Genomic DNA, 15,445 nt, shown 5'->3' on the forward strand with positions numbered 1-15,445 from the left:
ACCTCATCCAGCTAAGTGCCCTGCTTGCTTTCCCCTCAGCAAGAGCAAATAAAAGCCTTTTCTGTAGGGTTTTAGTCAGGCACTGGAGAAACAGAACAGGTCAGAGAGGCCAGCTTTTACACAAAAGAAACTCAGTAAGGGACTGGTTTAATCATTGGAGAAAGCTTCTTGTAGAGAGTTTGGGATTTTCCTTGGGAAAACACAGCTGAGCAGATAAAAATCATAGGGGGGCTGATAGGTTTGAACTCAGGTGATTTTAGAAACTAAAACCCAAAAATAATCCTTCATTCTCCTGACATTTAGTGGCAGAAAAAGATGAAATTTTCTGAAATTTATGTTTCAGTCATTTCACATTTCAATTTCTCCATCAGTAAAATAAAATAAATATTTTTTGATCTACCAGTTTACCTCGCTGGTTTTTGACCACCACCATCTGTATTAGCCGCTGGTATTTATAAAACAAGCTTATTGAACTCTGATTAGAAATTGACAGACATATTTGTTTTTTCTGCTATCACAACTACTTTTCCTTTCTTCTAGAAGACATAGCAAGGTCAAAAATGTTTAATGTTTTCCTTTTGCCAGGGTCCTAACTACACACTGCCACATCAGCTAGTGTCTCATTGCTTTTCACTAAACCAATGAGGTAAGAAAAGGAAAAAAAATTCCAAAACATACAATAATAAAAAATGCTTACGTAGTTAATTGTTTGATTTTAGCTTGCTGGTTTTTATTTGCCAGTGTTTATCAATGAGAACTTGACCATGGGTGTAGATGTCATTACATTTAATTACAAAGAAATATCCTGGTAAGCCCTCCTGGAGTGAGTATATGTTTCTGAAAATATTCCCATTGCAGGAGCACCTCATTAGACTCCCAAATGCAGCTGCTGTGGCAGGCGTAGCTGGGAGCTCTGCTCCCCTCCTCAGTCAAGTGCTGACAAGAGGGAGCGTGCGCTGCGGTGCTGCTGCATCTCACTCACTAATCAGCATCTAAATTACTGCCTGGCCCTTGAGGGAGCACTAATAACAAGATTTGTATAGCAAGCATTAATGAAAACACAGGGCAGAGAGGAATTTGCTATATACACAGGCATTTGCATGCCTATCTATCCTGTCAGGCGCCTGCAGCTCAGGTGTGTAGTTTGGGAAAGGTCCCACGCTGTGCTGACAGCACTGTCACCAAGGGACCTCTCGTCCCTCTGTCTCAGAGATCACAGCACATCTTTTCCCGACTAGCTCGTGTTGTAACCAGCCCTTTTTACTTCACTAAAATACTGCAGGCCAAATGAATCTGCTGTTTGGACACTCATATTTTTTTTTTCCAGGTAAATCAGTTATTTAAACAACCCTGTATTTACCACCTTCAATATTCAAGTAGCCTTTACTAGTACTGAGAGTAGGGGCTGCAATCTCTTTTATTAGACCAAATCCTTCCTGAAGGTGCTCAAAGTCAGCCACTAAACGAAAAGAACAATCATCCTTTCCTTCCTGATGCACACAACAGAATCTGATCCAAACAGTATCTACATCTCTGATCATACAGACAGTATCTAAGGACCCACTTTAAGCTGCACAGCCGTAAGAATATGAAATAAAACCACCTTTCACAAACTAGACCAATCAAAATTTCTTTAAAACATGCATTCTGGTAAACATAATCTATTTTGGAAGAAACTGGAGACATTACAAACCTCAAATGTGAATCTGAATGTATTTGTTTACATCACATGATTCTGAGAAGGGAATTATGGTGCCTGATTCACCGCCTTGTTATTCCAGTTTCATGCCAGACTCAGGGAAATCAGTCTCATTTCACTAACATTAAACTAGAATACAAGAGTGATGAGTCAGGTCTGCAGCTTTACCACAGAGCAGTCATGAATTATTACAACAAGCACAAAAATCATCCTTCTCCTAAGCATTTTGCTCCAAATTTTTCATTCTCCCTCCCTAAAATACATGATAAATGTTAATATAAGACAAATACTAAATAAGTCCCATAAATCAAACATAGCTTCTCAAAATACATTTTGAAAGAGAATTAAAACTTAATTATTTTCTCCCTTCTTAAAAAAGGACTAAGTTTTCTGCCTGATGTCTTGAAGTTGCATTTCTGCCTGACTTTGTGGTCTTCCAGCTGCTGCCAACTCCGTAAGGCTTTATTCTGGTACTGTCCTGGCTTTGAATGACAGGACATAAAACAGGTTTTGTGGAAAAACCTGTCATGAAAAAAGCACTGGCATGCAGAATTTTCATTTTCTGGGAACACAGGAGGTCTGTCCTGCTCCATGAGAGAGGGTCAGGTGAGCAAGCACAGGGAACAGACTTCCTGACGTGAAGTCCTGGATTGATGATATGGGGACAATTAGAGAGCTGGCAGATCTTCCTAGAGAAGTAATCAACCCAAGGAGAAACACACTGGAAATAAACATTCTGTTTGGACAACTAATGTAAAGATTGGCTTTAATTCACAATATAAACAATGCTAGCCTTGGAGATGTTTTCTTCTAGCTGCTTTCTAAGCAGCACTAACTCCTCTTTGGTGAAGGAAATGGAGACAGCTTCCAAAGAATGACTGACTAAGTAAGATTAACCAGGAGGAGGTAAGTACTTTATTTTTTCTTTTGATCTCTCAGATAAGACATTTTCTGGACCAAACAAAAATCTCTCACTAAAATATCAGGAATGACTGTGAGCTAAACTTTTAATGTAATTTGCAGCTGACCAGTGTGAACTCCTGGCACCAGAGCTGGGAGGAACCTCTGGCAGGACCACAGGGTGTCACTGTGGGCAGAAGCTCTGGATCAGGGTTTGCCTCCACATTGTTTCAAAGCTCCCTAAAATTTACTCATTCCAAAAAGATACCACTTATTTAACAGCAAATTACTTCTTTCTTTTTCCAGCATGACAGAGTTAATCAGAAATCTGGGGTGTCTGCTATGGTCTGACTCTTGGCAAGAGGAGTTCATCAGTCCCTTGTTCTGCTGGGTGTTAAGGAGAGCTGAGTGGTGTTGCAGGCAAAGTGAGTCCCACAGGAGTTCAACACATGCTCGGTGCAAATCCTGCACCAGCAAAGCAAACTGGGCAGAACAGAATGTTGGAGGGAAGTGAAAGAGTCATTTTACTGCTGACTTGATTGGGCCATAGGTTTCAGCAAGTTTTGCCATTAAAAGTCAGTATTTTATCCTATACATGCAGCATGAATTGGTTAAAAAAACCCCCAAAAAACTGAAAAAAAAAGGCAAAATACTTTCTCATTTAATAAGCTAGTTCTAGATTTAGTGCAACTGGGAAAGAACTTCAGCCATATGTAAACTGTGTTTTAGTCAAAACTCATGCTCGTTATTTAAACTAAGTAATAGTCATATCAATATTCACTACATCATTGAAAGTCCAGGTTAATACATTCAGATAAGTAAAAATAAATGAGGCTAACTGAGGAAAACTGCTGGGCTTAGTGATGTGAAATTTAAAATCCTTGGTCTATTAGGAAAGTTATTGGTAAACTCAGGTCTCAAAATGAGCAAAGTAAGACTTAAAAGATACACGATGATCTACATATGACCCTTTTGTACACAGTTACTTAGAATGATTAAAATCTCCCATTTGGGTTTAAATACACAAAAATTTTTTTAGAAAAAAATCCCTTATTCTTGCAGCAAATAAATGCAGACCAGGATGATACTGATTTTCTGACATGAACCAGAAGGGAACTGGACAGCCATCATTTATGGGAGCCCCAGGCAGTGCTGGAGGGCCAAACTAAACTACAAGGAAACCTTAGAAAATTAGACTTTCATGGAGATACAGAACAAGACAAAGGACAAAGACTGCAAAGTAGACCTAAATCACAATATGCTGTCTCCAAGTTGTCCTGCTGTGTAGAAGGAGAACTCACCTCATTGTGATGTTACACTGACATAGGGTCTATTCTGACATCAGTAAAGATTGCATCTTTGCTGTATGGACCAAGGGCAGTTTCCACACTCATAGCACACCCTCACCTGGCCTGACACCTGGCAGTGAAAGATAGGATTCACATGAAGGAAATAGGAAAGCAGTACAGATAAAAAAGGTTTTTGAGAGGTTATAGGAAGGCCAGAGCTGTTGAGAAGCTGCTGGCAAATACTCAGAGAAAGAGGTTCAGAGCAGAAACACGAGTCTGAAATGAGTGTGCCCAAGTAAAAGAGACTGCCAGACTACTAAATTTTGTTAATAATTGCTACCGTTTAACCAAATATTCCCAACGCTCATACTCAAAAAACTTCCCAAGCGGCTTGTGATTATTTTGTACATTGAATAAGTCATCACAATGTTATGAGTTTGTGAAAAGACTTAGCATGGTCATTAAGTACTTTCAAATGCAGAAGGAAGACAAGTACCTTGAGAAGACAGCTACCCAGGGTTGTGAGTCCATCAGTAGCACTGAATAGTATTAATAAAGTGCTACTTTACATCTGCTTGCTTGCTGTAGGTTCAGTCTGGGTTCAAATGACCAAAGAGGCTGAAGATCTAAATACAATACTGAGGCAAGGACCAAAATATGATATTGAGGCAAAGATCGTGAAGTAAAATCCATTATTACCAGAAATATAGTGCTAGCAAATCCCTGGATAAACTTTGAAACCATTTTCTAATACCTTCATATGCAGGAATCAGTTGTGATGGAAAATGGCTCAGAAGTGACCTACCGATCACAATCTTTGTATCAGTGTTACAGCTGCAAATGCTATCACTGTGAGTGGTTCCTTTCTCGGCTGAGAGCTGCAGGAATATTCTAAGCTCTAAAATAAAAACCAGCAGCAGCAGCCAAAACCAAAAAACCTCCAGCCAAACATTTCTTAGCATGCTATATCTCATAAAAACATTAAAAGAGTATCCTATCTGAATGTGTTTGTACATTCTGGAAAGTGACATTTGCCATGGGAGAAGGAAACATACAAAACAATAAAATTTTTCCTTAGCCAGTGATTATTATTGCTGCCTTAGCAATTTCCTTCCTTTTGGAATAATACCTCAAGGATTTCAGTAAGAATGCTTTGTAAAGCTAGTCCTGGCCAACTGCTTGTGGCTTGCTTGTGGTTAGAATGCACATGCAGAGAACTCTTCACATACATGTATCATCTTACATGGGAATCAAGTCAGCTACTAATAATAGTTCTTCTTGGGGGTTAGGACCCTTTTTACAGAAAAGAAGATGCAAATACCAGTTTTGGAAAGCCATTGCTGGGTTTTCCAAGCTTTCAAAGAATCAGCAAAACAAGGTTCCATAATCTCATTCTTGCCTTCGGCACAACTAGGTGGGCTGGAACAGCCCAGGGCAATCATTGTTAGCTCAGAATAAATCAGCTGTAATTTTCCAAAGGCATTTTTCAGAATTTCTACTGACCTTACTACATACCAGAGAGAGAGGGGACCCTGGGTTTTGTTTTACACATCTCCATCTGTGCTGTCACAATCAGAAACACGTTGCTGTGATTCCTGTGGAATGAGCTGTTCCACACCCTCCTGTGGGATATGCTGTCCACATTAAAGCCTAAGTCACACACCAGCACCAGCGTTTCAGGAGGCTTGAAAGCACACTTCGAAAGAGTAACAGCCTGCTTGCTGTCTACTGTATTTTAAAAACAGACGGTAAAAACCTCATGTTGTTCAGGATCAAAAAAATCATCCAGGTCACAATTCTTTAAAGTGAGAGCTCTTTTTTCTCTCCGACGCTTCATTCCCGTCCCCGCCCCCCGTTTTTTCAGTTCATCAGTACAATTCCACTTCAAAGCGAAAAGGATACAAAATGGCACTTAGTAATATTGTAACAAACATGTTGCTTTCAAATAAGCTGGGCTTTTAGGTTAAATGGCTCCCTGATTCTGCAGCTGTCCTGCAGATCCTAATATATCCGGGAAGAGGCAGAACAAGTGCTTCAGCTGATCCCAGAGAAGCTACTCTTTGGAAGTGGCCAAGTTCATCCAAATCTTTGCTTTCTACCACTACCTGAGAACAGCTGTGGCAAGGAACTTCAGAAAGACTTGTAGGGAATACTATCACTACATGCCACTAAGTGGTAGAGGCTCAGTGCAGAAATGTTTAGGTTATGGGATGTCCAGGTACCAGGATAAGCCATATTGTAGGGTGCAGTAAAGCTCACTGCTGTATTGAACTTTCAATCTGCCTTGCTCGTGTTCATTTTCTGTGTGACTTCCTCTGTCTAATCAGAACAAAGGACATGGCGTCAGGTAAAAATCACAACCTTTACAATGCACCTTCATCTACTTAACACTGCTGACTCTGTTAGTGCAGTTTGGTTCCACAAGATGAATAATACCAAGACATCAATTCTCTGTGGGACATCTGCATGCTGGGCATCCCAGAGAAAACAGACACAAAGAAGGAGCATGTCACTGTGCTTCATTCTGCTACTCTCATAGTCTTTTGATCCTCTAGTAAAGCCATCTGAGAAAAAAAACAGAAGTGATTTTAGATACAGACACAGGAACAGCATTTTGAAGGGAAGAAAGTGAAAACAGAGCTCCTTTCAATAGACATAAAGAAAATTCTACCCTAGAACTGCTTTGCTTACTGTAAAAAGAAACTCAGCTTGTCCATCTGATCTTGTTTCCACCAGCTGACGATGCAGGCAGCTCAGACTTACAGGAAAGCAAAGCTAAGCTCTGCAGCTCCCTGCACTCTCACTGAGTTTCTGCAGCCTTCTGTAGTTGGCAAAATCTTTCAGGATTGATATGTTCAATTTGTTTAGTCTCTGCTAGCTTTAGGTCCAGATTCATCAAATTCCCACTTTTGATGTATTTTGAAGTGAAGTTTTAACTTTAGTTACACCATATAAAGAGTTAAATTTTGTCTCTAAAACCTCAATAAATGGGCTGCCTTGATTGATGCTTTAAGTGCAACCCCTTCCCAATATTCTGAACATAACGAGGTTAGTGCTAAAAGCTGGATTCTCTCTCATCTATCTGCATTATCTATTCATTCTGCACACGTCACCATGGTAAATGAGTGCTGCATTAAGCACTAAATAGCAGAGGTCAGAAAAACCCCGTGTTGTATTCTTTTCCCCTCGGCAAGGCTGAAACATTCTAATAATGGATTTTAGTTTATTACCTGATATGAACTAAAAAAAAAAAATATTGAAAATATCTGTATTAGCACATTATTGAAGTTAGATTTAAACATAACCTAAAAACAATCTTGAGATTCTTATTCAAAAAAATTTTGTCTTATAATGTTTAAATTTACTTAATTTCTAATATTCTCTGAATTTTTTTGCCATTTAACACACCCCCCTCAAAATAAAAACAGAATCTTTGCCATAGGCTAAACTAGACATATTTTGATGCAAATTCTTTGTTTAAAATGCCATCAGCACCCCAAATTGTATGCTTGTGTAGCTATATTAAATATAGCTTAAGTATTTTGATGATAAGAAGTAATTACACCTAGGCACTTCATTTTTTAACGAGAAAACTCACCATCTATTCAGGATTTTCAGCAAAACAAGCTATATGAGGTGCGTAAGTATTTGGCACAGGGCAAATCTGTTAAGAGCTCCTCTAGCAAAATATTAAGCCTTATGAATGCAATAAAGTTAGAATCTGTCCAGCTAACTTCCTCACCAGGTTGGGCAGCCATGCACACTGCTATTCCCTACCCACGGCACGGCTCTGTCGCGCCGTATACACGGAGGTGATAACAAATGTAAACATTCCAAAAGCTTATCAGGCCTGGCGCTGAATGATCAAGCAACTGGAGAGCTGTAACGTGAAGCCATGTATATTAAAAATTATTTGCAAATAATCTCCTGGGTGGAAGAAGGCTGTTTCTATGGTGCTTTGGTATAAGGAACAAGGAAAACAGATGAAGAGTACAAGGTTCGGCCTCAGAAAATACCACATTCACTTTTGGATAGCTCCACGGACATTGACCCTTCCAACACAAAACCAATGGGAGGCAGGGAGCAGGAGGAACAAGTACAGTCATGGTACACATTAGGAGTTTAGCTGCACTGGTAAATAAAAAAGTATTTCAATTCATCTCTTGGGTATTCAAGGCTGGAACAAGAGTAATGGATTAATGCAATTTCACCCATACTGGAAGTGAGTAAAACTTTTGGGGTTTTGGCTTCATGTTCTCTCAGCTCCACCACTTCTCTGGTGTAGGCACAAATCTGAGTTCTGTTGTGAATATTCAACCTCTATTTCCATCCTCCAGAGCTTTCTCAGGCACTGTTTGCACCCTGGACTGCTCCATCTCATGGAGGGATGGTAGGCTCTGGTGAATGGGAGGGGCTCATTCTTGTTTGGACTAAATTTACTCACTTCAGCCAACTAAGAGAAACAAGTTCATTCGGGCTATGTGTCATGTAAAATGTATCTGTACAGTCAATCAATAAACAAAGTAAGGGAAGGAAGCATGGATAAAAATAAACATGAAGAAGTCAGTAAAATAAGTGAATTTTCACCAGAACATGCATAACAGTTTTTTGTTTTGACTGTCTCTGAGTAGCTGACAGACCCTTCACTCTTTTGTGACTAGAAAGGTGGTCCAGACTCTATCTGGGCTCTATATAAAATAGTGTATGTTTCCTACTGTTTCATACTATGTGGTTTACACAATTACAAACATATTCACAGGGAATGTTTCTATTTGTGAATTACTGTGACCTCAGAAACAGTGAAAATATAGCTGGCTGTTTTGGTGATAACCCTCAGTTTATAAGGCACAGCACTGCTCACTGCATCCCAACCAACTCAAGCCTTGTTCTCCAGCCTGCTGTCCTTACTGCTCTGCAGGGAGCATAACAACTCTTCTCACAACTGATGACAATGACGTATAAAATCCTCATCCTCTCATGAAAATGGAGCATCTTCATGAAATGGAATGTTTTCATGGATGATGCAAAAACCCACTTTTTTTTAAAAAAAAAAACATAGTTTCTCTTTGGAGGCTGTGAATCGCTCTTCCTGGGCTGCATAAAGAGCAGCTCAAGCACAGGTTCTTGACTTTTTTTCTTTTTTTTTTTTAGGTCCTTGAATTTTCCTTTTAGTTTTCATGGAGTCTGTATTTACACTACATATGTGTGAGGAACTTTTGCTGGGCCTTGTCCAGGGACTTCTGTGAGCCTGAACTGCAGAATAAATTCAGAGTAACCCAAATAAAAGAGCATGTAAGCATAGTGCATATAGGTAAGAAAAAAGAATGTTGTTTGCCACTGAACATTTGCAGTCACACATCAGCCTGCAAACAGCAGGATATTTTCAAGCACAGATATTTTCATCTCTGTTCTGGAATCCCTATCACCTGTCAGGTCTTATGCAATGTTTACTTTATATATGTCATTGTTTCACTGTGTCAGACAGTCCTTTCCATCACAGGCTGAAAGAACACGAAGGCCCTCACTGCCCTGACAAGAAGTGCCTGATCTCTGAACATCCTGGTGCCATTGGTAAGGTACACTGTGCTACACCAGTGCTCTGGTGTGAGGGGACACGAATGTTTTTCATTGCTTATTTAAATACCTCCACAGACTCCTGGAGTGATATAAAAAGGGACAGAATACTTAAATGGCATATACATTTAGCATATAGAAAGATTAACTAGTTTGACAAAAAAAAAATAGAGCTAATGACAGTTTTTACTAACGTACTCCTTTTCTGAATGCTCTGTTACCACATTAGAAGCCTAAATTTGCAATTGAAAACAGCTGCTCTTTGGCTTACTCACTCTCTTGTTCTTGGACAAAACTAAGCAATATGTCCTACCAGAATCTCAGTCTTTTGAAAAACATATCAGTTTCCATGAACTCTGAGACCAAGAGTTTTCTGCTGAGATTTTTCCCTGAGAAAGTATAGCAGAACTGCTTGACAATGGTTGGCAACACCTGCCTCCTACTAAGTAGATCTTTTTTTGAGCTCAGTTTATTTTGGTTTGGAAGAAAAAGAACTATGTGATCATTAGATCTAAAACCAAACATATTCATTCACCTAGAAGCATGATCCAACTAATATTAGTCACAAACATTAACGCTGGGCAAAGCAACTCACATTAATCCCATCAAGAATGTGGTGCTGGTACAGTTTGCATCAGCAGAAAAGCACATCTGTCTGTGGTAATGAGATTTATGGTACAGGGAGTGTCTAAAACCAATTTACAATAAAAACCTTAACTACTTTGCGTTGTCATGGAATTGACAAAGGTGTAAGGACAGATTTTCCTCCCACCTGTGTTTGCTGCTGCACTAAATACCAAGACTGCCCATGAGGCATCTCAGCAGAGCTCTGGGGAAGTGACAGTAAGCTGAAAGGCATGAATCCTTTCTGGGTAACCAAAAATCAGCTAGGAAAGAGAAAGCAAAACTGCTAATACCCAAACACAAGCTGCAAACACCTTCCTTGTCTGGAGACAGGTACAGATTACTTTTCTTCAAGTTATGATTTCCAGCACTCAGTAAGCTCAGAAGTACTGTGTTATACTGAGAAGATATGTTTTATATTATATCACTGAGAAGGTATGTTCTGTATTATATCACTGCTTTTGCAGTGATAATATACCCTTCCTGCTTTGAAATGAGATTTGCGAAGCCCAAAAAGGCAGCTCTGTTTCCAAACACTGAGTAACATTTACATTACAAGCAAGGCAACAAAGCAGAAAGGGGAGTTGGAAACAGCAAATACATAGAAAATTTAGAGACAGAGAAGTTTATCCTAATGTTTACCCATATTCTAATGCTTCAAGAAGACTGAACACTTTGACATAAGTTGAAAAGCCTTTGCCAGCCAGACCGTTTGATGTTGTGTTGGCTCTGTGACAAAGCCAGTCTGTACAGGAACGCTGGCATTGTTTTCTGATCAAAGCAAGCCCTAATGGTATTAAACCTGAGTTGTGGTCTGACGTGCTTCCTTCCCTCAGCTATCAGTTCTCTACTTTGTTACCAGCATTTTCTTGAGCTGTTGCATTATGATATTCTGCTTGTTTAAAGCATGCTCAGACTTTTACTTCAGATAATTAGAATTGAGATTCCTATATTTTCTGCTATGCTGGGTAAGGAGACAGGAGCTTGTGTGTACACAGAAAAGGTTGTGACGGCGATACTCAGTTTCTATTGACTTCAATGATACTGCAAGGGTAACAGGAAGCAAGAGAGCTTTAACAATTTTTGGATTAAACTCTTGTGTAGTGTAATAGTTAAATATGTCTTTAAAACTAAGCATGTGCTTACGTTTCTTTTATAAAAAGCAGACATAGAGCAACTGTGGCTATAGCAGGATGAGAGTGGGTTACCCCAGTAACCCATGCACCCACCTCACAGGATAAGATGCTGCCCATTTGTGTAGTTCTGTCACTTTATACTTGTCTTTGCCTTCACAGATAGTAAAAGGGTCTTATAATTTCAAATAAAATAAAACTGAATGGATATTATGAAATCAAACATCAGATGCTCAGAAAATATAGCTCCATTGATGGCAAACAAGGCACAATAGCTTCAAGCAACAACTTCATAACTCAAGTCTCAGTTTGCTAGTTCTAGTTTCTCTGCTCAGATGTGACATAATCCATCTAAGAGCACTTTACAGAGAACTTACAGATTGAGTTAAGGGTTTACTCATTGCTATGTTGCTTCACAAGCTCTTATTGTCCACTTCAATCACTGTTGCTACTGCAATTCAAATTTCTCTTTTGTTGACTGTGATTGCAATTATATACTATGCCAGCCAGAGTGAGCACGAGGAAATGTGACAGTGATGCTACAGGCTGGATGTGAGCTCCTGTAGTCACATTTATCACCTGCCTTTAAATCATTCAGTGTGGTCTAACACTGTCTCCTTGGAAGCAAGGAAGTCAAGCAGACTCTTCTTACAGTTTTTGAGTAGCTGTCATTGGTTTAAAATGACTTAGCCTTAGTAGATACTCCATCTTCACTTTATAGCACAATTGACCTGACCTAAATAGGTGAAGACATATCCCTGTCAAAGCTGTAACAGGCATCAGGGATGGATGACAAGACTTAGCAAAAAAACAACTTTTAGATCTTTTTACAGAACAACTCAAGCTGAATTTATTATGAAGTTCTGAAATGTCCAAGCACATTTTATTGCCTTCTGGTTTCCAGACAGGTCTGGATCCAGAGCACCAGAATACCACAAAAATCCTACTTTCTTTTCCCTGCAATCAGAAGCAGCTGTAATAGAAGGCTATAGAAAAGTCTGATTCTTACAGCATGCCTGTCTCTGTTTTTCAAAAAAAGAGAAGTTTAGATAATTTGAGTAAACTTTGCAGGGGCATCCAAACATTTAGAATGGCAAATAGGACACACATTTCAAACTTGCAAGCATATCCTTCACTAGCCCCTTGCTCCTAAAAAAGGAAGCGGAATACTCCAGTGGGTAAAATTCAAGGCACAGGACTCTTGTTTACCCCAGCTCTAATAAAAAACAGGTGGCCTTGACAGTATCACTGGAATTCTCTGCTGCTCAGTTTCCCCATTCATCTAGGGAATCACACTTCTAAAGCAATTTTTTGGAGTGTCAAGTTAGCACCCTAACTATTCTTTTTTTTTCTTTTTTTGTTTCTTTTTTTATTAACTGCATCCATTTGCAGTGATGACTTTGCTGGTTTTGGAGACAAATTGTATTCAGCATCCCACTGAATTCTATTCAAAATCCAGTAATGGATCAGCATTTTAGGGTTTAATCAGCAAGGTGTCAAGAGACCCTAGGATTAGCTGACTGAAAGTTGAAGGCATACAACAATCTCAGAAGCTGTGCAGCACCTTGCCAGATGAAGACCACAAAGGTTTTTTTTTGTATTTGCACTTCCATTGTAAACCTATTGTCTGCCTTTCCAACCTGGTTTTATGGTCCTTGTATTCAGCAGGTTTACACAGCTACCTGCACACACCCTGTTCAAAACACTTGCTCATAATTAAGCAAGAAACACCCTATGGAAATCTGCATGAACCTCATGCATGAACTTCATGGTGAAGAGCAGGAAAATGAAGCTGCTTTTAAAGTTTTTATTTTCATCCATCTTTAGGTCAAATTTAAGAACAGGACAAGGTTATAATTTAGCTAAATAATACATTCATTAATACTAGTTCCCAGTATCTAGAAAAAACAAATAGTATCTAAATAAATGAATCTAAATAAGTGCAGACAAATACTAACTCATGGGCTTTTATGGAAGTTGGCTGAAACTTGCAGCAATCCTGACTCATAATAAAAATGATTTATTTAAAGACCTATTATGAACATTGCAGGAAAGGTGATAACAGACATGCACCACTTTGTTTACAGTAAAATTTCCTGTAAATTAAAGAGTTCTTATTCTTTGTTTGGTTTTGATTTGGTATTGTACCAAGTATCTGTTTATAAAAGGAAATATGACAGTACAAAGTGTACAAAGTGAATTGCAAAAGAGATTAACAGTCAAGGTGAATTTGCTTTAAATTAAGTCCTAGCAACACAGACAGTGTCAATCCCATTAAGGTAAAGAAAGTCCAAGGCAGATCTTCCATGCCCTGTTTTTGAGAGCTGAACAACGTGAAATTCAGGACAGAAAGCTACTCTCCAAAAAGATTTTTAAAAAATATTCAGGTGACTAAGAGATATGGCAGGAAAAAAATGTTGCAGAGCACAACAAAGGACAAGTCTGATGTAGAGTAGGCACTGTGTTCCAATGGACTAAGTGCTGAGGATCTTCCCCTTTTTGTGGAGTTTTTTGTTTATAATGCTCCCTAAACAGCTTATTAAAGAATCTTTCTGAAGTCATATTTATATGACAAACTATGTTGCAACCTCAAATCATCCCATGCCACAGAAAATCTTCTGTGGGGACTCTTGGATGAAGACAACGTATTCCCAGTTGAGAAGGAATAATGAAAACCCATATTTTATGTTTTATTGGAAAACTAGAAGAGAATCTGTTTTGTAGAAGCAACTCCTTGGGTTGAATTAGCCCTGGAGCCAGCCTGGTATCTCTAGAGATCAGACTTCATGGGTCTCCAAAGTCTCCACCCAGGGAAAGAACATGTTTGTGGATGGAAGCACTGGATCTAGGTTGTATTAATTCTCCTTGTACATATAACCAGGATTTACATAGAGGATAAAATTTTGAAATTAGTGACATCATCTGAGGGCCAGGAATTACCTGTGTTCATGAGGTTTACTCCAAACAGTCCTAAGATCCATTATTTGATATTTAGTGCTACAAAATTAATGCTGTATTTTTTAAATCACATAGTTAATCAAACCAGTTTGCAGCCAGTCCTGTGTATACAAGTTCAGTGGTTTAGAAGGTATGTTGGTATGGCACTTACCTGGGGGCATGTGTTCATTCATGATGACGAGTGATGCTGGCGTAGGCCTTCTTTTCCTGATCTGTAACAGATATAAACCGAGGAGAGTCATTAGGACCCATCAATTGCCACACACACAAAGCAAAGCAAAAAATCTGTCTGGTGTCCTCCTGAGTATAGGCCAGGCAAAGTTAAAAAGGAAACTATTTAAAGAACAGTAGCACTTCACTGTCTTTCTGACAGCAATCAGGGTCATGCTGCTGCTTGTTCTGGGAGAACAAAGGCACAGGGAGAGCTGTCCAAAATATCTTTAGGATTTGTAATCATCTTGCCTTAAGTTTTTGGATATGTGTTGCTGAAAAATATCAGTCATATCTTAAAATACTGACATTTAGCTTTGCATCAGGAAGATGATTATAGTAGTTTGTGAGCTTGTATGTGCAAATACCTAGTACTGCCATAGCTCTCACAGGTAATAATTAATATTTTGCAAGTGCATTTCAGAGCTGATATTGCAGGCATGCCTTCCAGCTAACTTATAATTCTAAACTGTGGTCAGATGTGTTACTACTATTACTACTGTTCTTTAACTAAAAATACTCCAGTATTTAAGACTTTAAAAACCTTTAAAAAGAGTATTTCCAATACAGCAGATTTTACATACAAATACATAGTCCTGAATTGGATACAGTTCTTCAGAGTTTATCTGGGTAACTACTTTTGTTCCATTAACCATGGCTGAACTGCGTGGTATTGGACTACCCTCCTATAAAGCACACATTTGCATTGAAAGCTTTGTGTTGCTTCACTAAAGCCTCCAGGCTCAATATTCTATTGAATTTAAGAGAGGGACCAGGAGCATCTAAGCTAGAAACCATTCTGACACAAAACCTCAATGTCAGTGTATTTGTTCTTTTTTTATTTGCTGAGCCAACATCTGTATTTAGCTGGGTTCAGGTTTTGCTTTCAGAGGTATAAATGGAAAATTACATCATCAGGGTTAATGGGTTTATTTCAGATTAGTGTAACTGTAGCTGACTGTAGAATTTACTATTTTAATTTCATCACACACCCACAGTGAAACTGTATAGCACTTGGAATCAAACTCACAACACACACACAAAAAAAAGGACTGCCC

At 38.9% G+C, this 15,445-nt stretch overlaps 1 protein-coding gene across 1 annotated transcript in view; it reads right to left on the minus strand.

Moving 5' to 3' along the window:
* The window catches only part of PPP1R1C (protein phosphatase 1 regulatory inhibitor subunit 1C), a 48,249-nt gene that overhangs the window by 31,315 nt on the left and 1,489 nt on the right, over positions 1-15,445 (minus strand). The window contains exon 2 of the mRNA XM_048309076.1: positions 14,329-14,389. Within this exon, the coding sequence (XP_048165033.1) occupies positions 14,329-14,389 (61 nt within the window). The remainder of the gene's footprint in view (positions 1-14,328; positions 14,390-15,445) is intronic.

The sequence above is a fragment of the Corvus hawaiiensis genome, chromosome 7, assembly GCF_020740725.1.
Source record: "Corvus hawaiiensis isolate bCorHaw1 chromosome 7, bCorHaw1.pri.cur, whole genome shotgun sequence".
NCBI classification, from domain to species: Eukaryota; Metazoa; Chordata; class Aves; order Passeriformes; family Corvidae; genus Corvus; species Corvus hawaiiensis.